The 12577-nt window shown below is 33.2% G+C and overlaps 2 protein-coding genes across 5 annotated transcripts in view; one reads left to right on the top strand and one right to left on the bottom strand.

The window, feature by feature from the left end:
- Window positions 1–12577, bottom strand: part of LOC123701492 (neurobeachin) — a 310024-nt gene that overhangs the window by 13323 nt on the left and 284124 nt on the right. For all 4 annotated transcript variants that reach the window (XM_045648984.1, XM_045648985.1, XM_045648986.1 and 1 more), the window contains one exon: window positions 11461–11576. In XM_045648984.1, coding sequence (XP_045504940.1) covers window positions 11461–11576 — 116 coding nt within the window. The remainder of the gene's footprint in view (window positions 1–11460; window positions 11577–12577) is intronic.
- The window catches only part of LOC123701496 (facilitated trehalose transporter Tret1-2 homolog), a 37184-nt gene continuing 25245 nt past the window's right edge, over window positions 639–12577 (top strand). Inside the window, exon 1 of the mRNA XM_045648993.1 lies at window positions 639–1017. Within this exon, the coding sequence (XP_045504949.1) occupies window positions 980–1017 (38 nt within the window). The 5' untranslated portion in view covers window positions 639–979. The remainder of the gene's footprint in view (window positions 1018–12577) is intronic.

The raw sequence follows: 12577 nt of genomic DNA, 5'->3' as shown, positions 1-12577 counted from the left end.
CGCACTTACGCGCATACAAATTTTTTTATTTGATTATTGTGTTTTCATCCGCTTTTCCTTCGCCATGATTGCAAAACGAATTGTATAGAAAATTGGGAAACGTTTCACCACAATCGGCTCGACACGCCATGCTTCGAAAAGTTCAAGGATTATATTTTTAGAGAAACGCTATCAATTCTGGGTCATTATAACAGTTGGATCCGAAAATAATGTAAGAAATTTGGTGATCAGTTAGTTTACAGAAATTCTGTGACCATACCTACATGAATATAAGGTAATAAATAATAATATAAATCACTCAATCTAGGACTATGGATCTAATATTAATTATTGGTCAAAGTAAAGTAGATATTGCTATGCAATTAGTATTCTTTGATAATTAAAATTGATATGACTCTAACCCTGAACAGCTGTTTATTTATATAATTGAGGTCGCACAGTGAAATCTAGCTTTTTAGGACGAAAACAAATGCGTCGTTGGGTTTTGTGTTATTTGTGCTTCGCTCCACGTGACCCGCGGTATCGGGATGATAAGCGTTCCTGAGGTCGCCCTATCGCATCTCGTGTGCTATTGTGTCCGCACGTGACCGCTCGCCCGCGGGACTCGGCCGATCGGGAGGGTTTACAGCTACAAGTCACTTTCGCAGTCGCATCCTCGCCGGCGAACAAAAGCGCTGAGCAATCCACTGTCACGCGAGTACATAAGAACGATCTCGCAGATAACGGCCATCACAAGGCTCGCGCTGCTCTGCGGGGGGTCGAGGCGTCGTCGCGAAAACAATTAAAATCGAGATTGCAAAGTAGAGCGAAAGTTTGGTGAGTGAAATTGTGACGTAGCCGCGTTACGGTCAGTGGCCCCGAACATGACGTCGCTTCGGGCGCTCGAATTCGCGAACCACTTCGGTGGTAGTGCCCTGGGCCTGCGCCACTCGTGCACTCGGAGGCTTTGGCGGGACAGTGCGTGACTATATTGTGGGATATGAGAAGGGTTAATAAGTTCATGGAGATAATGAGACGGTGAGTCATTTCAAATGTTTAATAGTGTCTTTACCAATAAAAGTATTATTAGCACATAGTAAATCATTTCCAAAATTAAATTATATAAATACTTACGAATACTCTTAAAAGATAATTCAATAGGTAAGGTACAAAATATAACAAATACGTAATTAATAAACGGGTTTAACCAGGGTTTAACAGAATCAAGAGAAAGAGAGGCATAGATAATAATTTCATAAATATTTTAAACTCAAAACAGTGAATACTCCTACTACTAGGTATTTGATTCTAAAAAAAAATGTTTGAAATAAAACAACAAATATGTCTGATCCGTTACTCAAAACATTTTCGATTCGCAATAGTAACATAGTTCGTCATTAATTTAAATTTCTATTTTTAATTATAAGCAAGATAAAGCAATGAGGCTATTGTAATAATATGTTTTGAATTAAACTGCATATCTTAATTGATTGTTTTGCATGTCATTTGCAATATTGCAATAGGTATAAGGAATTGCGGTATTCCAACTTTTTTACAATTTAACAAGTTGTCCCTAAAAAAATTGAGGTTCAAACAATTAACAAGTAGGTAACTTACAAAACATAATAGTTAGGAATACGATTACATAATAAATGTCATATTTTAAATATAATGTGCTAACTGCTAGTATCTACTTGAATGTACAAAAAACATGCATTTGTTGATCTTTATAATTACTATAACGATGGGGCAAATTGCTCTTGTATAATAGATATCGTGCTATTGGTATCGATGCTATTTTCTCAGTAATATTTATATACTAGTAAAACATACGATATGGTTGTTAAACAATTATTAATATTGTACCTATAGTTAAAAATAATTACGGGGAACACTAACAATACCTTATTAGAGATATAAATAGATACAATTGATATTTTTATAATGTTTTGCATTGTTTAAATTAATTCTGTCATGGAAGATCGGAGCCGCTAATCTTGACCTGCGCGTGCGCCTTGTTATTGTGTTTAGGGACATGCAAAAATTATGTTAATCTTGTCATCACTAATTGGTATTAACATACCCGTTATAATGTTAAATGTGTATAGTGTACAGTTAATTAGCAGCATGTAATCTGTATAAAAAAAGTCTAATTGTATAGACTATATAGATTATTGCAAATATCGAAGATATAAGTGCGAAATGGTTCACCATCATTGAAAGACGAATTGAAAAACAGGCAATAACATGTAAAATTTAATGGACAGTCGGACTGTTATGTAACGAAACGATGCATAATATTTCTTGAACGTTAAACATCATACACGTAATCTATTAGTTACATTTATATGTACAATATACATATTGTAGTGTATGTCCTTCCCTATTATCGGCTCTTAGACGCACACGTCCTCTCACTCCGACCGCCTGCAGCCAACTGAGCTGTGTGAGCGGTGTCACCGTTGCATGTGCGCAAGAGATGACATAATACTTCCTTCTCTTTCACTCACATACACTACATCCCTCCTTTATTTTAGAAATTTTTAATTCTTTTCAATTAATTTTATTAAATAAAATAAAATATTATGTTCCATTCGGGTATGCTAGTCCATACCTAAACACCAGTATCAGTTAGTACACACAACTCAGGGACACGTCCGTCCATACCAGCGATAGAGTAGAATGTGTCACCTGGCCTAGTAATATAATTCTATCTATATGCAACATCTCTCCTTTTTTTTTCCAATACGTATATGTATATTCAAATTATAATCATTTTTACAATATATGTATGTATTAAAATCGATATCAATAATTTTTCAAACTCAAACCTTCATTCATCAACCAGACTTCGTCCGGAAACGTTTTAAAATCGTCAGTATAAGGAAAAAAATATGAATTTACCATTGGTTCGGAAAGCCGTCTCGACAGAGAAGAGCCGACAAGAATATATAGGCATAGTTGCTCCTTCAAAATCATAGAAATGTAATATCTTACATAGGTATTTATAATAACAATAATGGCAATTTATTTAAGTATACGACAATCTATCATGAATAAGTTATAAACTTATATTTAAGTTTATTAAGTCATTATTTATTTAATAACCAATGGAACGAAATCGTTTTCAGTAGCTTACTGTATATGTAAGGTATAATGTTTGAGCTATGTTCCTTCTGTAACTTAACTATACTTTTGACTAAATCCTGTACTGTACCTGTAGGTACTGTACTTAACCTGTTTTATTTTTTTCCTTACATGACTATTGCACTACTTTGTTGATGTGGAACTAACATAGGTTATCATCTCTCTTCTTCCTCACTATTTATCATGACGCACTCCAGGTCATTTAGAAGAGGTGAATGCTGCTTCTTCTGACGCAAAATTTAATTCACTTTACCTGCACCGGCATCTGCACCATTTAAGTAACCACTGTTTTCCCACATATTAAAATTATTATTAAACAATAGCTGCAAAAGACCTTATAATTGGATTAGTAACAATCTAAGTAAAACTTCGGTACAATTATTACCAAGTAAAATGCCTATAGACTAGGTACATACTTAAATGCTCGGTTATTATCTAATATCTATATTCTGTATATATGTACTTCGTTACTAAAACAATATATGTTCCAATTTTAATTAAATTTCAATATGCCTAATAAAATCGGAATGTATTATAATATTTTCATATTATATCTGTACCCTAAATAATATAATAATTAATATTATACGGCAAAATTTTAACCAAACATATTACCTAATTGGTTCATTATTTATTCTTATTTAAGCAACAACAAGTTATCATAATAATATGATCCTTAGGCACAGGGAAGATTTGTTTATTTATTTGTTTGTCCGTCTCTCTTTCATATCGCAATAAAGTGATTTATGATATATTTTTGGTGATAGTTTAGACTTTAGAGGCTAGAAAGTGGCAGCCCTTTTTTTATAGCGCATTAAAAATATTTAATTCATACAGAAACATGCATTTATGGTTCGCATTTGAATTCCTAATTTTATAAATTCCGACAGGTCACGCAATATTAAAATGTCACATGTATTACAATGTTAAGGTTCATAATTATCAATTATTTAAATACAAACTTTCGGGTATAAACCACTCTGACAGAATTATAGGCATTGTGGAGCTTGCTCTGCAACAGTACAATATCATAGTAGTTTATTGTGACATTGACTACTGAACCGCTTTTAGCTTCACCTGTATGTTCGTATGACTGTATGCCACCGATTCTTTTCGATTCGCTAATGACCTATCCAAACCGTACAGATTTAACTTCAGTGACTATATTACAACAATTTATTGACAATACAATAATGAATATATTATATCTTAGTAAAGCGTGATTAATTATTACTTTTATTTTATTTTATATTTGTAACCTCAACACACACGCGGTGTTGTTCATTGTATGGTTATTACATTAATAACACATATTTAAAATTTAATTTTAATGTAACGTACCTAAAACGAATCACAATGTACCATTTTGTTGAAGACATTTTTATTTTTTATTTTATTTGTTACTTATGATGTATACGTAAGTAGTATATTATTATTAGTCTGTGCTTATGATAACATTTGTATTTGTATTACTGACAACTTAATAGCCACTTGAAAAAGAAAAAGATAACTTAATGACAATAATTATTGGCTAGACATTAATCACACATTAATGGTCTGAAAATAAGTACCTAGTTGGATACATAATTTTTTTTAACTGTACAATGTTAACTGTAACAATCAATAATACAAATTTAACTGTACAATCAATAAAAACTTTGTTACCTATAGCTATATAAGTATTTGCATAAATTAATTAACTTGAATGTACAAAACAATATTCAATTTTGTATTTCGAAATCAATACCACTACCACCTCACTATTGTAGAGATTAATATTTGGAATTTATATTCTGACTAAGGCACGAATGGTGAACTTTTCGCGATAATACATTTTTTTTTTTTTTGCTTTGACAAGAAATCTTTAACGTTTTTCTTAATTGAGTGTAGGACATACGTAAGTACTTTATGAATATGAAATCAGACCAGTCTTACAAACCACCATTAAAACTTGGATTTTATATGAATTACTACGTTGTAAATCTTATTAAATTCTTAATAACTTTTTAAACTTGTAAATAAGATTATTAGTGTATTGACTTTTACTATTCACGTTGGTGTTTGTGTTGCTGATTTTCTCATCTATAATAAAATTGGTGTTTTAAATTAAAAACAGACGTTATTAATATAGTAATAACTAGATGCACATGGTGTATGATTTTACCATGCACGGTACTTGCATATATGTACCAATATTTGCGGTATGATGTGGTATATATGCCATTTTTTATTTTACATTAAATGTTCGTCTTGAAATTGACCTTTATTATTTATCTAAATATTTTAAGTGTATATTTGATGACAGGTTGTTTGTCACTATACACTATCTATCAAAGTAATTTTTATCTACAATAATTAACGATTCATATTTTATGCAAATGTCTATTGTCCAACTATTGTCTTTCACGGTATATTATTGTATAAATTACGTAAAAGTCGTTTTCAACGTTCCAACATATTGTAATGATTGTGTGTTATACCTAACCCCAAACCGGGGTGCTACATTTCCGCTGAGGGAGTAGTGTTATACTACTGCTACGTTCCGTTTAGAAAGCTTCTACATACCTGCAACGTTCCCGCGTAGGGAATTGTCGCGTCCTTGCCACGTTCCGTTAAGGAACCTCATACGCTGCTACATACCGCGTAAGACCCATCTTCAGTAGTAGTACGACATTGCTACGATTGCGGCTGAGGAAATCCTTCTACGTCTTGCTTGCTTCGGCTCCTTAATTCCTGTTGAAGGAATTCAGCGACCAACCCTAAAGACACCCTACCACCTGGCCCTCGCAACGAGACGCGCATTCCATCTTACGTCCACCTATATCGGTAAGAGCCCTACCGTAGGGTTTGGACCTTGGCACACCACGACCCTTATGATACTAGTTACTGATAGTTGTATTTTATTTTATTAATTAACTAAATTAATTGTCGACTGTATGGTGAGTAGTTCTTATTATTATTATTTTTTTGTTTCCACCTCACCTACAACGCCACATAGTATATACAATAAAAATGAATAGCGAAATATGTTGCTAAGTGTAAAACTCAAACCTCGGCGCGCGGCGTATCGGCTTGACCAATCCGGATAATATTCATATTCCAATTCGTTTAACGAACCGATAAAGGGCGAAAGAGCATAACGTCTGCCAGGTGGCTAGTTTGAAATAATGAATATTGAGACTACTCTGTATGTCTCTCATTCCATTTATTTTTGTTTTCGAATATTCATTGTTTTATTACCTTACCCTGTTTATGATTATTAAATTATCACTTAACCTGTCTAACTTTATAGTTGTCGGTTAAATGTACAATACAGTCGCAGATATTTTAGGTATTGTTATCATTATGATTATTCTTTCGTTGTTTAACAAAATCTGCTATGAAATTGTGAAAATATTAAGTCACTTTTAGATACGAATAATAAAAGCTACTGTAAATATTTTAGTATTCACTGTATGCTCTTAAAAATTGTATTATTCCATTTTTTATTTGGATTGATATCCTAACTAACCATAAGTATTTTCGAAGATACAATCTATCTTACGAACAATACTTCACTGTGAAATGGTGACGAACTATCACTTTTTTTTTACCATCATGACTATTCTTTCTTTGTTAAACAAAATCTGTTAAGTACGAAATTATGAAAATATTAAGTCACTTTTAGATATTATGAATAATAAAAACTACTGTAAATATTTTAGCATTTACTATTTATACTCTTAAAATTGTATTATTCCATTTTTAATTTGGATAACAATACTAACCGTAAGTATTTTCGAAGATACAATCCATCTTAGAAGAAACACTATGAAATGATGACTAACTATCACATCTTTTTTAAAATCGCGTATTTAAGCGCATGAATTCGCAATATGGGCATCACCCAAAATATAAACATTTTATACGAGCATCACCCGTATCACATCACTACAGGCATCACCTGTATTGTAATTATATTACGACTACCAGGCATCATCTGGTATGAAATTACAAAGTACACACGGGCGTCACCCGATTTTTGTTTATGCACTACCAGGCATCATCCTCTGGTATAACATTACAAAATACACACGGGCGTCACCCGATTTTTTGTTTTTGTACTACCAGGCATCATCTGGTATAACATTACAAAATACACACGGGCGTCACCCGGTTTTTTTGTTTTTGTACTACCAGGCATCATCTGGTATAACATTACAAAATACACACGGGCGTCACCCGATTTTTCTTGACCACCAGGCATTATCTGGTAACACAGTACAAGGTACACACGGGCATCACCCGTTTTTTCCCGTACTACCAGGCATCATCTGGTAACACATTTCAAAGTACGTACACGGGCGTTACCCTTTTTTTGTCAGGCTTCATCTTGTAACATTATAGCTTAACAACAACAACTTTAGAAATCCCTTGTCGTGGTCCACATCACCATCGAAACACATGCATCAGAACTTCCATAATGTTACTATATTAGCCTGTCCAGGAAACTTACGTTCCTTGCATGATAACCATTAATTACTTCTTTATGCAATAATGAATAATCTTAAATAATACTCATGCAACTTCACATCGAGTAATTAAATAAGATATAAGTGGGTATTTGGTATAATTATATTTTTGTAACCAGACAAATCTATTCTAAGCTGATCGGGAATCGAACCTTCTTAGCTCATTTAATCATGTTTAACCAATCCTCTAAGCAGGTTTTTACATATCAGTATTAATAAATTTATATGTAAACAAATGTCCCAAAATAATAATCTACAGCCTCGACTAAACAAAATATCACATTTAGTCTCGCTTAACGCAGTTACAGTCCTATGCATGACTACGTGAGTACATACTGGACGACGCTAGCTATACAGCTATACGGGTATACACCCGTACACTGTACAGTGTATTTATCATACAGGCACCATACGCTCGAGCAATAAAGACAGCCCGCGTATGCATTGGTATCAGTGTATTTATGTATACAAGAAACAATTTACAACACCTACTTTATCCTTCTGGCTAAAATCATTTAAGAGGTTTTGCTAAATCTTTATGTAAACGAAACCTTCGTTTTCTACGGCGCGGTGGCCTCTCGAAAGGCACGCACATGTTATTTATCTACTTTGTGCGGGTATTTTTTTTATGTAAACGGCACAAATTATCATAATGAAATAAGTATGTGTGTATATTATTATTAACTTTAATATTCCCTTCGATGTAACTCGACTGTGGATATAATTAGTTCAATAGTTATCACAGCACACCTATTTCCTCCCTTTTTTTTTTGTTTTGTAATTTTTTTTATTATCAAAAAAATTACTTACATTTATTCCCAATTTACCTCGTCGCCAAAATGTAGTGTATGTCCTTCCCTATTATCGGCTCTTAGACGCACACGTCCTCTCACTCCGACCGCCTGCAGCCAACTGAGCTGTGTGAGCGGTGTCACCGTTGCATGTGCGCAAGAGATGACATAATACTTCCTTCTCTTTCACTCACATACACTACACATATATATCGTATATGTCAGGACTGTGATTTAAATGCATCTAGATTGTAGACGATAATAAAAATTATTGTATGAAAAATACTCTTTATTCCACAATAGCTTTCGAAATTTAAAAATAAACAATAAGCGGATGGTTTCAACTTTTGCAATACTTAGTTGGTAAATCTGGTTATTTTCAATGAAAACAATTTCCTTTCTTTATACACATACCAACTCATAGTAAAAACTGTCAGTAGATTATAAAAAATATTTAATTAGACAGCAAAGTTTTGGGAAGTTGCTTTTTATCTAGTACATTTTTTCATCTAGTTTGTGTTGTTATACAATAAGATGGCATGTATATAAAATAAAAACTTATCTAGGTAAGGTTTTGTATTTCTATATATTATGAATGAAATCTATCATGAAAGCATTGCATTATTGAGGCCTGCGTCGGAAACTTGCGCATTATTATTATGTAACGTTGCAAACAGCACTCAATGAAGCGACGCCGCGGGGCCAGGCGAGCGGCGGGCGTGACAATAATATAATTATTTTATCTTAATTTCCTTATAACAAATACAATAAATTTCTTTTAACATTCCAAATATTTCTTAGGATTTTAACTTTAAATTATATCTTATTACTATTATAGATGATGTTTTATATGAAATTTGAACTCTGAACATAGGCTGCTTTTTAACTATGCAATAGGCGCGTAAAGCTCTTTAATAGCAGCAAGTAAAGCACAATAAAATAACTTTCTACAACAAACGAGTGTATGATCCATCATAATATTACATTTACATTTTACATATTAAATATTACATTTTCCAAAATGGATTATATATAGAAAGCATTACTCGCGATCTCTCACCGCGTGGCCCGAGCGGCTCTATTAGATAATGAGCTGATAAATTGCAGTTCAGCTTGGATCCAATTGCTACACTCAGCCGGTCACATGCAGAGATTCCACTGAATCACCTTCCGGCCCGGCTCCAGCCTCCTTACTGTTAACTGCTGACTGCTCATTGCTCAATACTTAGTGCGGGTCGCGGGATGACATACGGACAGTTAACTCTACCATTTCACAATATATGTTAGTAACTTTATATAAAGCAAGAATAGATTTACCTATGAGGAAAATTTATATGGATATGAAAATAACTATTTCTCTGTTACGATTACATTCTATAGATTAGTAGATAGGTCATGGATTTCGTCCGGTCGTAAAAAGCAAATAGTAGAAGCGGTTTTAGCAAAAAGTAGAGCTATTTAATAACTGTTTATTTAGACAATACACGTACAACATACATTTCCATCATAAATCTGAGTCTACGTCAATTTGAATTATTGTAAGAAAAATGTAAACAATGCACATAACGCTGTATGTGTGTCACACAAGTGTCACATTATATAAGTAGTGTCATATATATTATATACACTGTACACACGCCGTAGAGACGGTCATTATTTAGTACGTAATGTGCAAAACGCAGACCTATCACAGAGGTTGCTTATTATGATGAAATCCTCGTCGTTATAACTTCATACAGAAAAAATACAATTTTAGGAAAATCACGAGAAATCCTTCTGTTTGGAAACACGAGCGTGTAAGAGCGATTACTATTGCGCCTAAAAGTCTACAATTATCTTCATCTTTATGATGTTTGCGCAAAATAAATCCAGGCACAATAAACTCGGTTATTATTTATTGCATTATAATGCAAAGCGATTATAATTGTCGTGTAAATATTTTATAGTTCGCTCGCTGAATCCACAAAACAATACCTAATGTGGTTGTGAAATGTTAGGTACCTACTTATTATATTTAGACATTCCAACTCATTAAAATTTTGCGGTTATTACAATCATACGAATTAAATAGATAATTAGATATAGGTAATTAATGGGTAATGATTAGGAAACCCCGTTGACCGCACATAGTACGGTAGTTAGTTACTTGAGAAAATATTAGTAAAAATATGAAAAGTTCGGTGATTACGCAAATTTTTGTAAATTAGATTGGCGCGTGCGGCGTGAGCGTCCGTCCTGAATAACCCCGAACGTGTGAACCAATCTATTTTTATGTCGTTGTTTTCGACAAAAAAAATGCTAATCCAAAACAATTGGAGTACGCAATTTTCTGTCTTGATTTCTATTAAATTTCACTGGTTCAGTTGTACTAAATAAGTATAATTAACATTATTTATTTTTTTATTGAATTATGATAATATGAAAGAGCATCGGATACAATAAGAGAGTAGGCAGATAATTGTAGAGTTGGCGGGAGGATGGTAGATACTAGATAACGGTACGCCAGTTGATTTTAACTGTTAACAAAGGTTATGTGACATGTTGCGGGTTTTTTTTCGAATCACATATTTGGTACACGTAATATACGTTAACCAAATAAGTGATTCTTCATGCTTATTATTTATTATTATTACCTTTAATATTGAGCGAGAACCGAGATTAAATCGATAAATTTAGGAATGAATCGGTTTAACATTCATTCATTATACTTATTTTTGTTTTTGTTTGTGATAAAATATTATTAATGCAATCATTGGTATTAAAATATAAAAAAATACATTAAGAAGAAAAATATGTTTACTAAAATATTTCCTGAAACTGAAATTGGCGCCAGAATTCTTAGCATTGATTTAACCCATTGAGCCCCAAGCGGCCCGATCGGGCTACGAGTCACGAACCAATAGATTTTCTATTGTGTCTGTGATTCCGGGGGCTGAGTTATTACAAAAGTTAAAAACATAGGTGTATTTCCAAGGTTACGTATTATCCTCTGGTCCTCCAGTATAACCTGCGGACAGGCAGTCGGTACTCACCAGCGATGGTGTTGAGGAACATGAGGTACTCGAAGTTGGAGATCTCCCGGCGCTGCCACTTCTGCGTCATGTTCGAGTTGCGCATGAGCTGCCGGGGCGACATCATCGACGCGCGCCTGCAACAATACAAAACAACATTTTTATAATGATAAAAGACACAATACTTTATTCTGAAGCATCACATCCTACTTTAATTAATCTTACACGTAGAAAATTTGTAATTCAATTTTCTTTCAGGAGAGTTGTTTCTGGATCGAGTCAGTTCATTCTACATATTATACAGGGTGTCCCAAAAAGTAGTGATGAACGGAAGCTGGGAGGTAGAGGACCTAGAGGGCTATCCGAATCACCCCCATGTATGTTATGCGATTTTTCGTATTTTCGGAGTTATGACATTTTTTTCAATTTTTTATCTATCACTGAGTACGATGAGATTTTCACTCATGGTGACGTCAATTATTGCGCTAGATGCTTGATTTTTTTTTTGTGTGCTAAGCTGAAAGATAGGCCAATTCAGAATGGTAACATTTACTATCGTTAGAACTTTGAATGGAATAAAAAAAGAATTAAATGCCAAGAAAGATAAAATTACCCAGTATGTTCACAACTTCAAGGGCCCATAAAAAAATAAAATCACATAAAAAAAGTTTTCCATTTGGCTTTTAAAAACTTGTTCTGTCTATCAGGTAGCTACCCTAAAAATTTCATTTTATTATTCAGAAGGCTTCAATCGAAAAATTGAAATCTAAATGTGGTAAGTATAAAAATTTTATTAACATGATGATCATTATAACCAAATTAAAACCATTAAATAGGTGTTTAATTACCAGAAATTTTAAAAATAACCCCGCTGTTGCTAATTGTAAGTGCGACATCACCGTAAAAAGTTGTCTTTTAAATATCTGAATGCCCTTTTATCATTTTTAATGGTTTCTTCTGCTACTATGAATTTCCGGGTTATTTCGTCCAAATTGTGGCATTGGTTTTAATTATTTTTTATTAATCATCATGTTAATTCTATTTTTCACTTACAACATTTAGATTTCAATTTTTTGATTGAACCCTTCTGAATAATAGAATGAAATTTTCAGGGTAGCTACCTGATAGATAGAGCAAG

The sequence above is a fragment of the Colias croceus genome, chromosome 21 (assembly GCF_905220415.1).
Source record: "Colias croceus chromosome 21, ilColCroc2.1".
In the NCBI taxonomy this organism is placed as follows: Eukaryota; Metazoa; Arthropoda; class Insecta; order Lepidoptera; family Pieridae; genus Colias; species Colias croceus.
This window is presented reverse-complemented; position numbering and strand designations above follow the sequence as displayed.